The following is an 18,663-nucleotide window of genomic DNA, read 5'->3' as shown; positions in this document are numbered from 1 at the left end:
GAGAAGCAGGAAGGAGGAGAAGCTTGGGCCAGCCCCCACCATGATTTCCACAGGAATGTGGCTGGTGCCACAGACGCTGGGGTCTGGGTAGGCTTGGGGGTGGGCCACAGCCTACCAGGGGCTAATTCAGGCCTCCAAAGGACCGCTGGCCTCTTGGCTGTAAATATAAGGCTAAGAAGCTCAGACTGAGCTCTGAGGTTCCTTCAGCTGGCTGGGCACCTCAGAGAGGTAAGGAAACTGAACAGCAGAAGCGTGAGGGCTCAAATTCCCTGCACCTGGCCCTGCACCTGTTTTGTATTCCAACTTGCTACATTTATAGGTCCCCTGGCTGTCCAGTCCCATTGAGTCCCACCCCAGGATTAGGAGGGGGAGGGGCGGTCAGAGAGTTGGGAGACAGTGTGGGCTGGGGAGAGCTCTGGCCTGGGCACCTAGAGAACTGGACCCTAGTCCCAGCTCTGCCACTAACTTGCGGAGCAGCCTTGGGCAGATGCCTGTCCACAACTCTGGGCTTCAGTTCTCACTTGGAGGACTGAGTGGGCTGCACCAGCAATCTCTCAGGACGCTTCCAGCTTGGCTGTTTCATGCCTGGGCACGCCCCTCCCCCGCTCACCTGTCGTAGAAGTCGTCCCGGTAGTAATCATAGTCAAAGCTGTAGCCACTGGGGAAACAAAGGGGAGAGGGCCGGGGCTTAGAGACGGCCACTCAGCCCACTCTTCGCAGGCCCTCATCTCCAAACACCTCCCCGAATTCTAGGCTTGGCATACCGTCACCACCAGTGTTCACTCCCTCTGTGGAAAGAGGAACCAATCCCACCCAGAGACAGACAAACAAGACAGAGCGCCCCACCTGTATATGGCAGATGCTGCTCTCTTTAGCCCCTTGGGTCTGTTGGGCTTTGGCTCTCCAGCCATGTTGATGTCTGTATGGAGGGAGGAGGCAGAGTCAGATGCTGACAGGATATCAGCACCCATACACATATCACCCTCATGCACGTGTGCAGCAATTTATGTGTTTACATGAGATACACATGGACTTCACTCACTAACATGGACAACAGAGGTCTTCACAAATTAGACTCATACCCACACATCACATGCATATAGTTGTTTATATATTCATATACATTCAGATACATGCATGCATGCTCACAATCACACACACACACGCCACGTACATCAAATTATATGCTTTCTCAAGTACACTCACATAAACACATACATCAGACACACACCCTCACACATACGTTCACATATCCAGGAAATAAGATCACACACTCTCAACTACACTCAGACGTGGCTCCAACATCCTATACTTAACTGCCCATATGCAAATGAGCCCACGCACATTTACACAAACCTTCTACCAAACATCTTTATGCCTAGAGCAGAGTTCAGCAAATGTTAGGACCTCAATAAATATTTGGTAAATGAATACACGAATATCTGCTTACACACTCAAGTATATTCTGATACACACATAACTCTACATATATACATAGTAAGTAAGGTATGTGTTCACATATTCTCCACATGTTCAGTTACATCCACATACCACATATTCAGGAATACATATCCTTCTCAAACATACACAAATACACCGAAGTATGTGAACATATACAAACACTATACAGGCTCCAAGGTAGGCCTCCAGCACGGCCACATCTCATGTACGTAACACCGAGACCAAGAGCACCTGCTTCACCTTATGCTCCCAGCCCCTCCTCCTGGCTCTCAGAAAGGGTTCTAACCTAAGCCAAATGCAGCCCAATGTAAGAGGCTGTGCTAGTCCACTCTGTTCCCTTTCTCTGGGGAACCTGCATTTTAACTGGAACCTTTACACTGTGAAAGCAGGGACAGAACAGAAGTGTTTTCCTGAAACTTCTAAAATTTTCCCATACAGGCACTGATCTTATAGTGGGTGACAGCTGGAGAAGACAGAAAAGAGGATAAGAGGGGAGCTAAAGAATGCAGGTCAGCACCTGCCCAGGAGAAATCCAGGGGCAGGGCCATGGAGAGATGCTTACCCAGGGTCTGCCCAGCCAGCACCCGCCCATTCTCTCCCAGCACAGCTGCCCGGGCATGGCGCTCATTGGCATACTGGACAAAGGCATAGCCCTTGTGCACAGAACAGCCGGCCACACGGCCATACTTGGAGAAGATGGTCTCCACATCAGACTTCTTCACCACAGCTGTGTTGAGGTTTCCGATGAAAACCCGAGAGTTGATGGATTTGGGGTCATTCTTGTTGGTTACGTTGCTTGTCTGGATCTTCAAGGACATGGTGGCCACCTGAAGAAAGAAAGCCACTGTGAGGCTGGGAACCCGGGTTGGGCTCAAGGGCTGCCCATGGCCCACAACCTGACTAAACTGGATTGCTTTGTGCCTTCCTACACACACGCCCCTACAGCATCCAGCCTCCCCATTTTTGTTCATTTCACTGGCTGCTCACCTCATATAGGTGCTTTACATATGTTCCGTCATTTGGTACTGACATGATAAGCAGAATTAGGACATTTTATAAGGGAGGAAATGCAAAGTCAGAGGTCACAATGCTAGTGAATAACAGGACAGGGATTTGAACCCTGGTCTGCTTGACTCAATTCTTCTCTTTTAATTGAGGTTACACATTGGTTTATAACATTACTTAAGTTTCATATTGACTCCAGTTCTTTCAAATCCACTCTTTCTTTAATGTTCATCTCAAATGCTACCCCTTGCAGGATCTAAACTTGAAGATCTTCCACAGCTTTTCTTCTGTTCCTTCAATGTAGAACCATGGTAAAGAGATCACATGGTAAATGCAAGTAATGTTTGCTCTAAAACAACATCGTATTAAGAAAACTGCTCAGTCTGATCCAGACATGGACCATGGCTGTCTTTATTAGAACCAGCCATTTCGAAAAAAGTGAGCTAAACCTCACTGAGCACTCACTGTGAGCTAAGGGTGGCATGCGATATTGAATAATTCCAAGACTCCATGAGTTCGACAGATGAGTGGATAAATTAGACGTGGCTCATATATACAATGGAATATTACTCAGCCATAAAACGGAACGAAATTGAGTTATTTGTAGTGAGGTGGATGGACCTACAGTCTCTCATACAGAGTGAAGTAAATCAGAAAGAGAAAAACAAATACTGTATGCTAACGCATATATATGGAATCTAGAAAAATGGTACTGATAAACCTAGTGGCAAGGCAGGAATAAAGATGCAGACATAAGAGAATGGACTTGAGGACACAGTGGGGAAGGGGAGGCTGGGACGAAGTGAGAGAGTAGCACTGACATACATACACTACCAAATGTAAAATAGATAGCTAGTGGGGAGCTGCTGCATAGCACAGGGAGATCAGCTCGGTGCTCTGTGATGACCTAGAGGGAGGGGAGATGGGGATATATGTATACTTATAGCTGATTTACCTTGTTGTACAGCAGAAACTAACACAACATTGTAAAGCAATTATACGCCAATAAAGATGTAAAAAAAAAAAAAGACTCCATGAGTGTTATCATTATCCTTCATATTTTACCAAAACCAGACTCCAACAAGTTCATTATCTTGCCAGGAACAGGCATTCAAACCCAGGTCGTTGGTCCCTAAAGCCCATTTCTATCAAATTTATCACTCTCCTTCCCAGAGCTAAACCCACTTTAAATACAGTTGACCTTTGAACAACACAGGTTTCAACTGCATGGGTCCACTTTTATGCAAATACTTTTCAACAGTAAATACAATACTGCATGGTTCCCATGGTTGGTTGAATCCACGGATGCTGAAGAACTGTGGATGTGGAGGGGGCTGACTGTAAGTTATACACGAATTAACCCCTGCATTGTTCAAGGGTCAACTGTACTACAGTAAGTCAGCATATTTATGAGAATTTTTTTTAATAAATTAATTTTTTAGAGTTATCCATTTTACACTTACTATTCAAGTTCTGTCCTCTTTGCTTAGAGATGATACTATACCTGCTCTTTGCTCTCTATACTCAGGCAATGTTTTTTACCCCAAAGGGCTGTACAACTCTCTCCTACTCCCCTTCCTGGACAGGTTATAGTCTGGGCACAGGCTCCAACGGGAAAGGGAAAAGGAGGCTCGAGTTCAGTAGGAAAGGCCTATGTAAGCCCTGGCATTTATACTTCCTGGCCATCTTCTGCTCACTGGCATAGGTTGGTGCAACTCCCTTTTGGAACACTCCTATCTTAAAACCTGACCCTAGAGCTATTGCAGAAGGTGCTGAAGAACCACCAGGCAGTATGCATAAAAACTCTCATCAGCTTAGGCTAACCATAAACACCTGCCTATTTACCTAATATTTTAGGGCAGAGGGGGTTTCTTTTTAGTGAATTAGAGAAGAGCTGAGTATAAGCTGGGATATCTGTATCTTTTGTCCCATTAGGGTAAAAAGACCCTTTTCTCCTCAATCCTCCCAGCTTAGAAGTTAGCACTTTCTGACCAGCAGATGGTACTGTTTGCAAAGAAACCATACGCTGGACCTGAGAACGATTCTGCGGAAGAACCTGCTCCTATTATGGGTTTGCAGTAGCAAGGATATACTGGGGTCAAGTGTGTGTCATCGCAGGTAAAGGCTGAGGGCTGAGAGGGCACTGCTACTGATGAAGGGGCTGGTGCCGGTTTTGGAGCTGGCGTGGGAAGATGGACTCTTCTGTTACTCAGTTTGCCTTTGAATCCAATCATCAACATTTATAAAGCAGTGAGGGACACAAAAGAGATTGCCCGTGAAAACACTTAACACACTGCCCATATGCAGAAAGAAATGCTCGATGTATGTGGGTTCCCCATGCCTCACAGTTCTCTGACAATCCCTCTCCTACCTGGATGACAAGCCATTCAAAGGTTAATTCCTTGTGCGTCCACGGGTATACAAGAAATCTGTGGGGATCCTCCATGGGCATCAGATAACTCTCTCCTTTGAGCTATCTCCAGGGCTGTCTCCTGGAGACAGCACAAAGTCATGAAGTTTTGGCCCAGGGAGATGCCACCTGCTTTGGCTGGAGGGAGCCAACCAGGTCAGGTGTGTGGACCAAGACAGAAAGAAAAGAAGGGGGGATGACGGTTCAGAGATCTACTGATGACTGCTGGCTCTGCCACTGCCCTGGCAGGGCCACGACCATCGCTGGGTTCCCTCAGACCGCTTCCTGTTCAGTAGTGTTAGTAAGCTCTAACACTACTGAACAGGAAGCACTGCTGAGCACCTGTGCTTGGTGCTATAGTGGGATCAGCATTCACTCCTTGGCTGGTGAGCAAAGTCCTTTGGGTTTGCCTCTACCCAGTCTTTTCTCTCATCACCTGGGGTTTGGGACGATGTATATAAAAGGCCTTTGCAAACTGTGAAGCTCTTTATAAGATCTAAAAGTTACTCTAACTAGTTGAACGTCTCTGTTCTACTAATACTGCCATTTCTGGGCCCATTCTAGGTGAGGGTCAAGGTCAGACTGGAGCACATTCTGTACAATGCCAAGGAAAGGCAGTCAGAAGCCATGTCACACGGGGTTCAGTTTTCTGATCTGTAGAGAAGACACTTAGGAAATATATGTATGCAGCTGCCCTGCACTGTCAAGGAGAAACGTCTGCCTGAAGCATGCTCCGGGAACCTAACCGCTGTAGTCCCCAACCAAATAGCCCCCAATCTGCTTTCAGGGCCTGCACACTCTTCAGAGGGCAGGCCGTGCTGCTGTTGTGCATAATCTCAAGGGGTAGGTCTCTCTGGGGGTTCAGAAAAGCTTAAGTATCCACTCACATGTCCATGAAGCTCCTCAAACTGAGGAATGGAGTTGGGGGTGCAAAATGAAAAGAAAGCGTGCTCAGACTAGCTCTCCTAGAACTGCTAGGTTCAGGTACAGAATCCCTAACTCAGATACGGTCTTCCAGGTTGTTATGAAAATACCAATTTGTTAGCCTCACTTATAAGTTATAACCTTCGAATATTTAGACACATGGTATGTGGGTCTCCATCTATACTCTTGTTCTGCCCTGCAAATGTTAGAGGCAAGCTCGACAAAGTTGCTCAATAAACAGTAAATGCTCAATAAACATTAGGGAGGAAGCAGTGAGGATAATATCCCAGAAGGTGGTGAGAAGGGCTAGCTGTGGCCCTTAAGTAGGGGTATGGAGGAGTTGGGGGGACTACTAGAGGCTAGGGTTCCAGGCACCTTTTTCTAGCCTCTGACCCAAACACCCCCGTCTGCACACCAACCATCCCCAACTCAATCCTCTCCACACAATTCTATCTTGGCTCTTCCGGGATTCCCACCAGGTTAGAGCGGGAGCCCTAGAAAATACTGACATCCTATTCAGCAGAAGCTAGTTGACTTGATAAGCTATTTTCCCCCCTGGGCCAAGCTCTGCCTCACAGATTAGCTGTGTAATTGAGAGCAAGGTGTTTGTAGCCCCCAGAGGCCCCATGCTTAGCAATGAGCTAAGGTGAGGTGGGTAGAGGGATTGTTCTTGCAGAGGTGGGCGGTGGGGGGGGGGGGGGGGATTCAAGAACCCAACTTGTTCCCAGAGACTTGTGCAATGTCAGATTAGCAGGGACCCTAGTGAGCATGGAGCTTATATGCCCCCTACTCTCTGAGGAACAGAGGGGAATGGACATGGCCAGGATGCCGTAGCCAGTGAGTAGCAGGGCCAAGAACCCCACGGGTCCTCAGACTCTACGTCTAGGGTTCTTATGTCTCATTTTTCCTTCTGGGCCGCTAAGAGACAAGCCCTCAGGACAGAAGCTTGGAGGAGGCAGTCTAGATGCGCTGTGTTTGAGAAAACTGGGGACTGGCTCCCAAATAAATATCTTCACTTTTACCTGCTAAAACAACTGCTGCATAAAAGCTGGGACCTTGGGCTTCCCTGGTGGCGCAGTGGTTGAGAGTCTGCCTGCCGATGCAGGGGACACAGGTTCGAGCCCTGGTCCGGGAAGATACCACATGCTGTGGAGCAACTAAGCCCGTGCGCCACAACTACTGAGCCTGCACGTCTGGAGCCGTGCTCCGCAACAAGAGGCCGCAACAGTGAGAGGCCCGCGCACCACGATGAAGAGTGGCCCCCGCTCTCCACAACTGGAGAAAGCCCTCGCACACAAACGAAGAACCAACACAGTCAAAAATAAATAAATAAATAAATAAATTTATTTAAAAAAAAAAAAAAAAGCTGGGACCTTAAGCTAATTAAAACCCACGAGGAACACAGGCTTTGAAATGCAATTTACAGCTCAAAGGGATGGGGCTGGCTCCTCCAGGCTGGCTCCTGCAGGCTAATAAGAAAAGAAGAAATTTGGCAAAAAACAAATCGTTTTCCCCAGATGAAACATTTCAGATGGAAGCTGTGTTTTGGAAGAGCCAAGCCTGAACATGTGGTAAAGTGACAGGGCTTTGTCAAGTCAGAAAAGCCCTAAAAGGTACCTGAACCCCTGAACTTTGAGTAAATGAGCCTCCCAGAGGGGCATCACAATAAGAATAGCCTCTAATTACTGACTGCCAACTATGTGTTAAGAGACTTTACAAACCTCACCTTATTTAATTCTCACAACAGCCTTATGAGGAGGTAATTTAGATAGGGAAAGAAAGCTGAGAGAGACCAAGTTACTGGTTAACAGAGCAAAACCAGAGCTGGAACCCAGGTCTGTTTGACTCCAAAAACCTAAGCATAGAGACGCCTTGGGTACTGATTCCCATGGTGAGAGTGTGTCACCCTGAGCCAGCCACACCCTCTCCTTGGTCCTCCTCGCCCCTTTCCCTTTTCTACTACAATGCCTCATATTTGCACAGGATTTTAGTAAAGAAAGCCCCAGTTTATTTTCTTGAGCCTGACATTATTAATCCCATTCTACAGATGAAAAAGCTGAGGATCATCAGCAAAGATATGTGACTTACTTAAGGTCCCCCAGTTGGTTAAGGGAGTAGCTAGGGGACTTGAATCCAGGCTTCTTGTTTGACACTCTACATGTCACTGTCTCAACTATTCTAAACCTATGACTCTGCCTTACCAAACCTCATGCCCTCCCAATGCTGCCTATCAGGACCTAGTCTTCAGCCTGACCTCTGAGGCACTCAACCATCAGAACACCCACTTCCCCAACTCTGTGAATCCTCCTCAGCACTGGACCTCTGCTGCTCTTGGTCCTCATCCCCCCCAACCAGTGCTATCCAGAGCCTCTGGGCCAGTTCTGCTGGACATCTCCAGCCTTATTCTCAAGCATGGGGATGAGTGGTCATACCAGCCTGTGGCCAGACCTCTGCCCTTAGATAACCCTGGAGCCATTTGGGTGACTTTAAAGGAAAACAGCTATCAGTGATGGGGAGAAGCCAAGCAATTATACTGATCAGTACCCAGGGCCTCCTTGGTCCAGAGGCTCCTGGTTACCAGGCAGCTAGGGATGACAGAACATCTGTTAATCTCATTAAACTCTCCAGGCCCCAGCTCATTATCACTGCCCAAATGATCATTACTGGCCAGACAGGACTAATTTCCCAGGGAATGCTCTTTAGTTCTTGACCATTCCCACCTCCAAGAGAAATCCTAGTTCCCATCAAGCTGAACACTGAGGGCTCCTGGGATGGGTGGAGAGTTTAAGGGGTCTAGGCTACAGGTCCAGGAGGCTTGGCTCTGCTGCTCTTAGTCATGTGACCTGAAACAAGTCTCTTAATTTCTCTGAGTCTTATCATCCTATTCTGAAAACAGAAATAATCTTTTTCCCGATTACCTTTCAAATCTGATATAAAAATCAAATAGGCTAATTGATGTGAAAGTTCTCTGTACATCTGTAACATATTATAAATGAATAGGGGATTATACCTATTTCTATTATTACCCAACTCTTATCCCCTTCACTCATTCAACAAACATTTTTGAGTATTCTCCTCTGTGCTGGCACTGTGGAGGTGCTGGGGAACAGTGTTCACGGGCCTTGCCCTCCACGTGTTTTTAAGAAAGCCTTCTCTCTAGGAACCTGTTTCTTGACTGTTTCCTAATAACAAAAGAATGCACATGGAATAGCAGAAACAGCACAGGCTCTGCAGTCAGACAGGACTGCGTTCTAATTCCAGTCCTACCACTTATGAGATATAACCCTGGACATGTCTCTTATCCTCACTGGGCCTCAGGTTCCTCAATTGCAAAATGGGAATTATACCAACCTCCCAGGATTAGTGATAATATTTGTAAAGAGCCCAGTATAATGGCTGAGACCAGTAGATATTTACATAAGAAACTCAAATGCCCAATGCCCTATGCAAAGAGATGAATCTAGCCTGGCAGTCTAGATCCTCCACATTCCAGCCCTAATCCTCTTTACCCAGGTTGTCTCCCAATGCTCCAACGTTTCACCTGAGAATAAGGGAGTCAGGGGTAGGGGGCCTATGCATGCTCTCTCCCTTGTCCTAGTATGTGGTACCAAACCTAAAAACTTCGTAAGAGTGCCCCCTCCCCATGCCTGTCAAATCACTACTGTATGGGACTGACAGAGGAAAGAACACTGGCTGGGAGGAGTTCCAGGCTTTGCTGAGCCACTGACTCACCTCTCCGCCACACCATGAGGTCTCTAGTCCTATACTCTAACACTGGTATCAGCATCTGTTAGGCCCTGAGGGGAGACCCCAAAGCAGAAACAGAAGGTAGAGCTGGGGCCTCAGCCATCTCTTCTCACAGTGTGGTTTGAGTATATACTCTACCCTCCCTGCATCTTGCACTCTTGACTATGGCCTTAGGCTGAGGTTTAGCATCTGTGACAAGCAGCACTTATAGCTATGGAGGGAAAGGCAACAAAGGGTAGGTAGGTACAAACTTGGGCTTACAATCCCCAGTACTGAGTTAGAGTTGGGGAACTACAGATGATTGTCAGCTTCTTTACTTTTGCCAGACGTCATCCCCTCCATCCCCCAACAGGAAGACTGGTCCTGGCTTTGCTGCTGATGTACCACATGACCATGAGTTTGGGAGCATGTGACCACGAAGGGCCCTTCCAGGGTTAACATTTCCAATACTTGCTGAGCACTTACTACATGCCAGGAACTGTACTATGTCTTCTGCTATGAGGTAGGTGGTGGTATATATAGTGTCCTTTTCACAAATGAGGAAACTAAGCTTAGTTGGATCTTAATCCTACACAAGCTAGGAAATGGGACCTACACAAGCAGAGCTGGGACCAGGCTGTATGAGACAAGAGCTAGTGCTCTTAACCTTGGCCCAGAATGGCTTTGTGCTAGGCATGCACTCTACCTGCCAGGAGATCAGTTTCTAACACTTTCTGATCCTTTGGGAAAAAACTCATGGAGCCTTGCTGAGTGCATACTCTCAAGTCCAAGAGCCAATAAGCACTTGCTGTGAGCCTGGGGGATGGACTTCTCCCCTTTCCCATAACTCAAGGGGCTGGCTCCTCACAGTGATAATGTGGCAAGATTAGTCACTGCTTGCTGTTGGTTGATTACAGCTATTCTTTTCTGTAAATGAAGTTTAAAAGTCATCAAAGGGTTTGTCAGCTGTGACTTATGAGCCTCTTTCCCCGCAGGGAAGTCAGGCAGTGACAAATGCCCCTCTTGTTCTGCCATCCATTACAAGGCAGAAGGTGCCATGTTCCAATTACTGGAGACCCCGATGAAGTTCATGGAAAACCCTGCTCGAGGCTGCAGCCATTAGTCAGGCCTGGCAGGGCTGCCAGCAGAGCTGCCCTAGGCCCAGGCCCCACTGGCTAAGAATGGAGTAAGAGCACATTTCTGACTTTGTGAGTCAGCCCCTTCCACCCCATACTTGTGTTATCTCTGGTGGGTTTATTCTAGACACATTTCAAAAACGAGTAAAAACATGGGCATCGTGTGGGCTGTCTCAAAGTACCCAGAATCAAGACTGCTTAAGACAAACAGACATGCGGAAATAAGGTCATGCTGCCGGTAGAGTAGGTGGGGAATATGATGCTCAAGAGGGAAGAGGATAAAGTACCTATGATGTTCAGAGTAGAGACTGAAAGAACCCTTAGAGATCATCTAGTGTAATCAACTGCCTCAGTACTCAATACCCATTATATGCCAAGCCCTGTCCACCTAAATGCTGGGGAACCAAAAATGAATAAAACATAGTCCCTACCACTGAGGGTAGATGAGATCATTAAGGTTTAAAGAAGTGACTTGCCCAAGATCACAAAATAAGTTAGGATCAGTGACAGAATGAGAAAGTAGGTCTCCAGACCTCTAGTGAAGTAGAGAAAGTGGAGTGACAGGGAGCCCTCCTGCATGCCAGGCCCTTTACACAGAACATGGCATAACAGTCAAGAGTGCTAGTTCCCATTCAAATCCCACCTACACACTTATTACAGGGTTTGACTTCTGCAAAGTCCCTCAACCTATCCAAGCCTCAGAACAAAATTTATTTCAGAGTTGTGGCGAGAATTAAATAAGATAATACATGTACAATGCACAGTGGCAGGCACATATTAAGTATGCCAAAATATTATTTAACATCAATTTGAGGTAGGTATTATTAATCTTGTTTTACAGACAAGAAGACTGAAGCTCTTTTTCACTTTGTCACACTGAGCCAGTACTTCTCAAAACTACTTGTGGTGAAGAAGCAGTTTTTTGTTGTTTTGCTTTTTAAACTTCCAATCCATTACAGACAAATACATTTGTAAAATACAAATGTCAAATTACTGTAAAGGTCTCTAAGCGCTTAGTCTCAATTTCTGTACTCATCACAAACCAGCAAGTTTGCGAACTAGCATCCATCTACTCAGTGGGCTATAATTTGAGTAGCACAGCTCTAAACCACTCTCACCCATCCCTGTCAACCTCTATAAAAAGCAAAGCAAACAAAAAATAGAGTTTATTTCATTTCTTTCGAGTCCTTTAACCTGATTTCTTGTAGACTTTGGTGTTAGACTATGAAAAACTATCTTAGTCTTTTTCCTTCCTTCTCAAGAAAGAGAGAAGAGGATGCAGGCCAAGGATGAGTTCAAGGATTTGCCACCAAATGCTTTAGGAGGTGATTTATCTTGGTCATCTGCTCTAGGTCATGCTATATCCTGCAAGCCAAGATGATCTAGGCTTAATGAGGACTACCACCTTCCTGAAGCCTGGCGATCTGAAAGGAAGGCATGTGCCTGAAGAGGCTAGTACTTCTAGACCCTGTCTCCCCAGACTAGAGGACATGAGGAAACCAGCCAGGAAGGGGAAGCATGTTGTAACTCTTCTTTTTGGTATTTCTAATTTTCAGTCTTGTATCACAGCTATTTACACAGTATTCTTCTCTCTCCCTCTAGGGAGTTTATTGACAGCAAGATAGATACCAGATTCATTCTTGAATGCCACTGTACACCCAAGAGTGTGACTGGCTGGGGCAGATGAGTAGCTCTTAACCAGTGTGCCAAGACATAATAATGTACCTTGAATCTTCCAGGTGCATGGCTAAATTTTCATCGGTGTACAAAACTTCTTTTTGTTCTAACTGAGCTAATGGGGTAGTACTATTTTTCAGCACAACCCAGAGCTGAGTGGGTCATATGACACGGTGTATAGAGAGGTACAACCTGCTGCTGTGAACAGGGTGCTGCCATCAAGCAGGAATCAAAGCCTAAATGTTTACTGCCATGTGAGAGGTCACGTAATATGGTCAAGAGAGTAACCTCTGAAGCCAAATGCCTTCATTCTGCCACTGAACTAGCTGTGCGACAGGACCCTCAGTAAGTGTCTTAAGTTCTTTATGCTTCAGTTATCTCACCTATAAAATGGGGGTAGTGATACATATCTCTAGGGTTGCTGGAGGATAAAACAATCTAATTCATGTTTAAAACAATGTCTGGCACATTAGAAAGTATGCTACTGTTATTAGTATTGTTATTGTTAGAACCCAGAAGAACTTTTTCTTGTGAGTATGAAAGGTAGTGAGTTCTACTGTAACATTAATCTAGAGCTGAACTATGATCAAGGGAAGAATACTATCACTGTGGATGCAATAAATTTTAGTATCTGGAAATGTGCCTTGAACGTAAAAGGAAGCACAGGAGTAGGCACTCATTAAGTGTTAAATGAATAAAGAAATGAGTATCAAGAGTAAAGCAGTCCCCAGAGAGTACAACTTGAGAAGGCGGGCACCAAGAGGCCCCTATGTGAAGGTTCCCAGAAAGGCCTCTTGTACCTTGAGGACCCAGAGGGCAGGTTGTTCTCCCCTTCCAGGCAACAGGGCTGCAAGGGCTGATACTGCAAGAAACCTCTGCTTGCTCACTGTTCGGTATCTCCATGGAACCTCCACATTCTGTGGCTACTCTGTTCTGAATAAGGCTGCAGCAGGTTGTGCCATGGTAGTGTACACGTCCCCATTTTCCTATTGGAGGAACACAGAGAGGGCGGCCTAACCCCTCCCAAGACAGACCTTGCCCCAAGTTAAAATACTTTGAATTCCTGCTTGCCTGTGGAGTCCCAGGGTCCTGAACCCCACTTCCACTAGCTGTGTGAACTTGGGAAGGCACTTCACTTCTCTGAGGTTCAGGCTCCCCATCTGTGAAATGGGGATGAAAATCCCTTCCCTGCCCACTTGCAGTGCAGGTTGTTTTGAGGGTCAAAGGAGATAACATATGGGAGTGTACTGTTACCTGAGATTGCTACAAAAATGTGGACAGGGATATTCCCTGGGATGGACAGCTCCTGCAGGTCTTCCTAGACAGAGGCACCCTGGCAGTGGGCCAGTTGGCTGGAAGTAGGCGGTAGATGGTACACAACTTGGCACTGCGGCCAAGCACTGTGCCCTTCAGGTGTAAGGGCAGTTGATTAAAATCCTTTCCTGTGAAATCAGTATTTTCCTCATTACAACAATCCTTCTCCTTGAAAACACCTAATGCTACCCCTCACAGCCCCACTAAGGCTTGATCCTGCCGAAAGCATATGCACTGGCATATAAATATATATATTTAATTTCCCACATTCAGACAGGAGAAAAGAAAGCTGACCTCTCTCCAGGGTGCTGATCTAAACACAACTCAGGGCTGTAAGCATCACCCCACAGCGCTGTATGTTTGGCCCAAAGAGGACCACTGAGAATATGCCACTGTCATAGCCACTCTGTCCCTCTGGTAACAACATTAATTCCACAAATATTACTAAGCTCTGCCTCTTGAGTGAACCACTGAGCAAGTGTGTCCTTGTCTCCTGCTTAAGACCCTTCAGCAGCTTCCCACCACCAAGAATCAAGTCCAACTCCTTAAACGTGGTTTACAAGCCCCTTCACTAGTTAAAGCTACCAAATTCATACACAACAATCCTCTAAGAGATTATAAGTCACACCCGCTTTACAGATGAGTAAACCCTAGTGCAGAAAGACAAAGGCAGTTGCCCAAGGTCACACAGTGAGCACGTTGGTATGAATTGAGTTCTTCCTGAAGGGCTAGGTATCAGACCCCAAGGTATAGACTCAAATTTACAACCGCCTTTTCTTGGACTAGTCTATATGATGCAATATGGGGATGGGGCATTTATTGCTCAGGTGACCCCTTCAGGGAGCTGCTTAGATAAATGTCCCTTGTTGGAAGCTGCCAATCTGAACTCTCTCACTCCCATAGCTGCAGCATCATTGATAAACTTGGCGTAATGACCAAAATGTTCATTTGCATGTAATATGGTACACATTTGCATACCTAAGTTCAGGAGGCCCAGCCACCACGAGCATCAAATAAAAGTAAACCAATGAGGGCTTCCCTGGTGGCACAGTGCTTAAGAATCTGCCTGCCAGTGCAGAGGACACGGGTTCGAGCACTGGTGTGGGAGGATCCCACATGCCGCGGAGCAACTAAGCCCGTGCGCCATAACTACTGAGCTTGCACTCTAGAGCCGGCGAGCCACAACTACTGAAGCCTGTGCACCTAGAGCCCATGCTCTGCAACAAGAGAAGCCACCGCAATGAGTAGCCCGTGCACCGCAACGAAGAGTAGACCCCGCTTGGCACAATAGAGAAAGCCCGCGCACAGCAACGAAGACCCAACGCAGCCAAAAATAAATAAATAAATAAAATAAATTTTAAAAAACCAAAAAAGTAAACCAATGAACCACAACAACTTAGGGGGGGAAAAAAGCCAGCCCCCAAAACAATAAGCATAACATGCCCAATACCTAATGAACTTCTAAACTAATTTATTCAACTGATCATGACAGAAGCAGCTGTGGTCTCTACGGTCTTTTCCCCCCATCATCCTCTTAGAAAGAATTAACTAACCCTTTCTGATCCCCTTTCCCCTCAAAAAGGACACTACACTAAACATGTTTCTATACTGCAATAGCTGGTTTAAAAAAAAAAAAAGTTTCTCCCAAACTTTAATATATAGATGTCTCAGCTGCAGGAGCATGAGCTCTGGACAGAGACAGACCAGGATCAATCAATCATTTACTCACTAACTGTGTGACCTTGGACAAGTCATTAAACTCCCTGAGCTGATGTTCTCTACTAGGCATACTTCCATATACTTCTTCCCTCCACACAGTGAATCATTTCCTGATTCACATACTAAAACCAAGCCCTGCTGATTTGGCCTCCAAATATTTTTAGAATGTAGCCCTTCTTTCTCCATTCATATTACCACTCAATTCATCCTCCACACCGTCACAATATCACTACATGCCTCCTTTGCTTAAAACCAAAATTAAAGTTTTGCTTTATTATTTCAAAATTCTTGGCCATTAATTTGGGTGTTTGTACTTGTGTGTTTATTTTTTGAAATTACCATAAGTAATCACCTAAACCCCAACCCCTCCATAGGACATAACTATTGTTAGCATCTTGGTATACTGCCTTCCAGTGTTTTTTCTTGTGCATTATATTTGGATTACATAGTTAGATCATTCATTCAATTCTGTAACATAATTTTTTCAACTAACATTATAACACAGTATATATAACGTATTTGTCCTTATTGCTGCATAGCTTTCAATAAGCACCATTTAAAAATAATTATCATTTTTAATAACTCATAGTTTCCCCATGAGTGGATTTATAATTTAGACTGGTCATAGTTTAGGTGGTCATTTAAGCTTTTTCCAATTTCTCAATATTATAAATAATAGCATCTGAGGGAAAGTTCATTCTATATATTGGATTATTTCCTTAGGACAGAGTGTCCCAGAAGTGGAATTACTGTGTCAAAATGTATGAACATTTTTATGGTTCTTGAGATACACTCTGCCTAATTGTTGTCCAAAAGTGCTATACCAATTTACACTGCTATCACCAATGAATGCCACTTTCATGGCAACCTCACCAGAATCATGTACTGTATTAGTATGTGTGGTGGTGGTGGGATGGGGGGTGGGGGTAGTTAACAGGGGAAAAGCAAATCCTCATTGTTGTTTTCATGTATACATGAAAATAACAGTCTCCCACGATTGTTACACTAAGTTTTGAGTCTACAGAGTTTTTGATTGCCACGAAGTTATTGTAGGTTCTTAGAGGAATAATATGCTGAAAATTTATTTACTCATTTATCAAAAAATCATTGAGTACCTGTTTCTGCCAGACACTGTACAAAGTATGGAAGTGAACAAAAAGTATTTACAATCCCTGCCCCAGAGGAATTCACAGTCCACACAGTCCAGTGATGAAAACCAGAAACTATGTTTCATCCCTTTCACCTGGATAAGGGCTATGAGAGGAACACATGGGAACTCAGAGGCATGTCACTTACCAAAGGGACAGGACAGAAGGAAGGGGAGGCAGTCAGCAAGAGGAGTCATCAAGAAGTTCTGATCTTGTCCATAGGGTTAAGTTGAAGTTGATCCACACATAGATGAGAGAAAACATTTAGGAAAGAGGAAATAGCATGAGCAAAGTTGTGGAAGCTGGACAGTGCTTCCACACTGAGTGAATAATAATATGTATTGTGGTTTTACTGGAGTGTAGAGTCTAAGACTGGATGTTGCAAGAGATGACAGCACAGAGCCTGGAAAAGGCCAGATCAGAAAGCCCTTGTGGACTGTTGAAGAGCTTGGACTTCATGGGAGCCATGACCCAGTCCTATGTCAGACGCAGAAGAGTGCTCAGTAAGAAGGGACTCAGAAGTCCCTATAGGTGTTGAGCGTCTGAACTACAGAAGTCAAACCCCGATCACAACATCCCGCTGTGTCAACTCTTTTTGTCTCATATGTTAGTCTTCTCTTGCCAAGCAGTGCAGAACTTTTGGGGTATTTTTCACAGCACCTAGCACATTGGTAGGCACATGGCAGGGGCTCCAATAATGCTCATGGATCAACCAACTGGAGGTACCTCCTGCAATAATACATATACTCAAGAAACCCTTACTGCCCTGGCATAGCGCCAGCCAATCTCAGCAGGAGCTCAGTCACTGCCTCTCTAGGCAGATGTACTGCCTCAGAAAGCTACCTCCCCACTTCTTGCTCCTTCTGCCAAATAAAAAAATGTGCCTGGGTACAAGAAACTATAAAGTATGTGATAACTAAGCAGCACATCAGGTGGCCAGCGGGGAGGCCTGAGGGACATAAATCCTTCCCCATAGTACATTCCTCAAGCCAAGGACTCCCTCAGCTCCACTGGCAGTTTAGGAGTGCCACCACGACCCCCCCATAAAAATAAAGTAGGTTTTTCCAATTGAGCATGTTAAAAGTCTCCTTTGAGTAGCTGCTGACCTTCTCTGAAGTATTACAACTTTCTACATTAATAACATCTGCTTTAATGATGACAAGGATATTAACAGGATGATTATTTCAACAATTAATATAATAGCAAGTCATTCATGCCCTGCTAGTAGTGGTATGAGCTGTGGGCAATGGGATCTGATGTGCTGCCTAAGATCCATCTGAGGAGGCAGTATTAAAATGATTTATTTGTGTCATCTCCCCTCCCAGATTGTGAATTCCTGGATGGCAGAGACCACAATCTATTTAATATCGGCATTCCTCCTGCCTTTCAGGATAGACCCTGGCCCAGAGTGGTGCTCAGGGAGTACCTGCGGAAGTGAACTCCAGGTACCACTGTCCCCACCCCCTTCCTCATTCATGCTTTTTAAGAAACAAAGAAGCAGGCGGTATAGAAAACGAAGCCAGGAGACTTGGGAGACAGAAAGGAGACATCTTTGCAGGAGCCCAATCCACTCCAGCCTTTAGGAAAGGCTGTTTTGTAATATAAAAAATGATCATTATGATTCATTAATTGCTTATTTTGTGGTAGATGCATTGCTAAGTATTTTACTTCTCATTCTTACAACAACTCTTTGAGGTTAAGAATTATATCAAGGTCACAATGGCCCTGAGACTCTTTTAGGACAACGACTCTGGAGTCAGACTACCTGGGTTCAAATCCCAGCTCTGCCATGTATCAGCTGTATGATGCTGGGTAAATGCCTTAACTCCTCTGTGCCTTAGTTTTCTCAGTTGTAAAATGAGAATAATATTACAGCACCTTCCCCATAAGGTTGTGAAAATTCGGTGAGATAACATACCAGCAAGTGAAGCATTCAGGAGCTTTCTAAATGCAATTATTATTACTACTGGTCCCATTTAATAGATGGCTCCAAATATCACACTCTTAACATTGCGTAAGGTTAAGAGAGATTGCTTCATCAATAAAGCAGGACCAGAACCAGTTTCTGATTTGGTGATGGAGGCTGGAGCCAGAAGGGTTTTCAGTGCACAAAGCCACCTATGTGATAACCTTGATGAAAACT

The 18,663-nt window shown here is 45.3% G+C and overlaps 1 protein-coding gene across 7 annotated transcripts in view; it reads right to left on the bottom strand.

Annotated features, from left to right (window-relative positions):
• RALY (RALY heterogeneous nuclear ribonucleoprotein) overlaps nucleotides 1–18,663 on the bottom strand; it is an 81,305-nt gene that overhangs the window by 5,724 nt on the left and 56,918 nt on the right. For 5 of the 7 annotated variants that reach the window (XM_028169323.2, XM_028169322.2, XM_007193263.2 and 2 more), the window contains 3 exons: nucleotides 2,024–2,288; nucleotides 847–919; nucleotides 611–658 (listed from right to left, as the gene is read on the bottom strand). In XM_028169323.2, the coding sequence (XP_028025124.1) occupies nucleotides 611–658; nucleotides 847–919; nucleotides 2,024–2,279 (377 nt within the window). In that variant the 5' untranslated portion in view covers nucleotides 2,280–2,288. Of the gene's footprint in view, nucleotides 1–610; nucleotides 659–846; nucleotides 920–2,023; nucleotides 2,289–16,668; nucleotides 16,733–18,663 lie in introns of those variants that run through there. The other 2 variants (XM_007193264.3, XM_007193265.2) reach the window with 2 other exon arrangements.

The sequence above is a fragment of the Balaenoptera acutorostrata genome, chromosome 15 (genome assembly GCF_949987535.1).
Source record: "Balaenoptera acutorostrata chromosome 15, mBalAcu1.1, whole genome shotgun sequence".
Classification (NCBI taxonomy): Eukaryota; Metazoa; Chordata; class Mammalia; order Artiodactyla; family Balaenopteridae; genus Balaenoptera; species Balaenoptera acutorostrata.
Note: the sequence above shows the minus strand (reverse complement) of the source record. Positions and strands in the feature narration are given on the sequence as shown.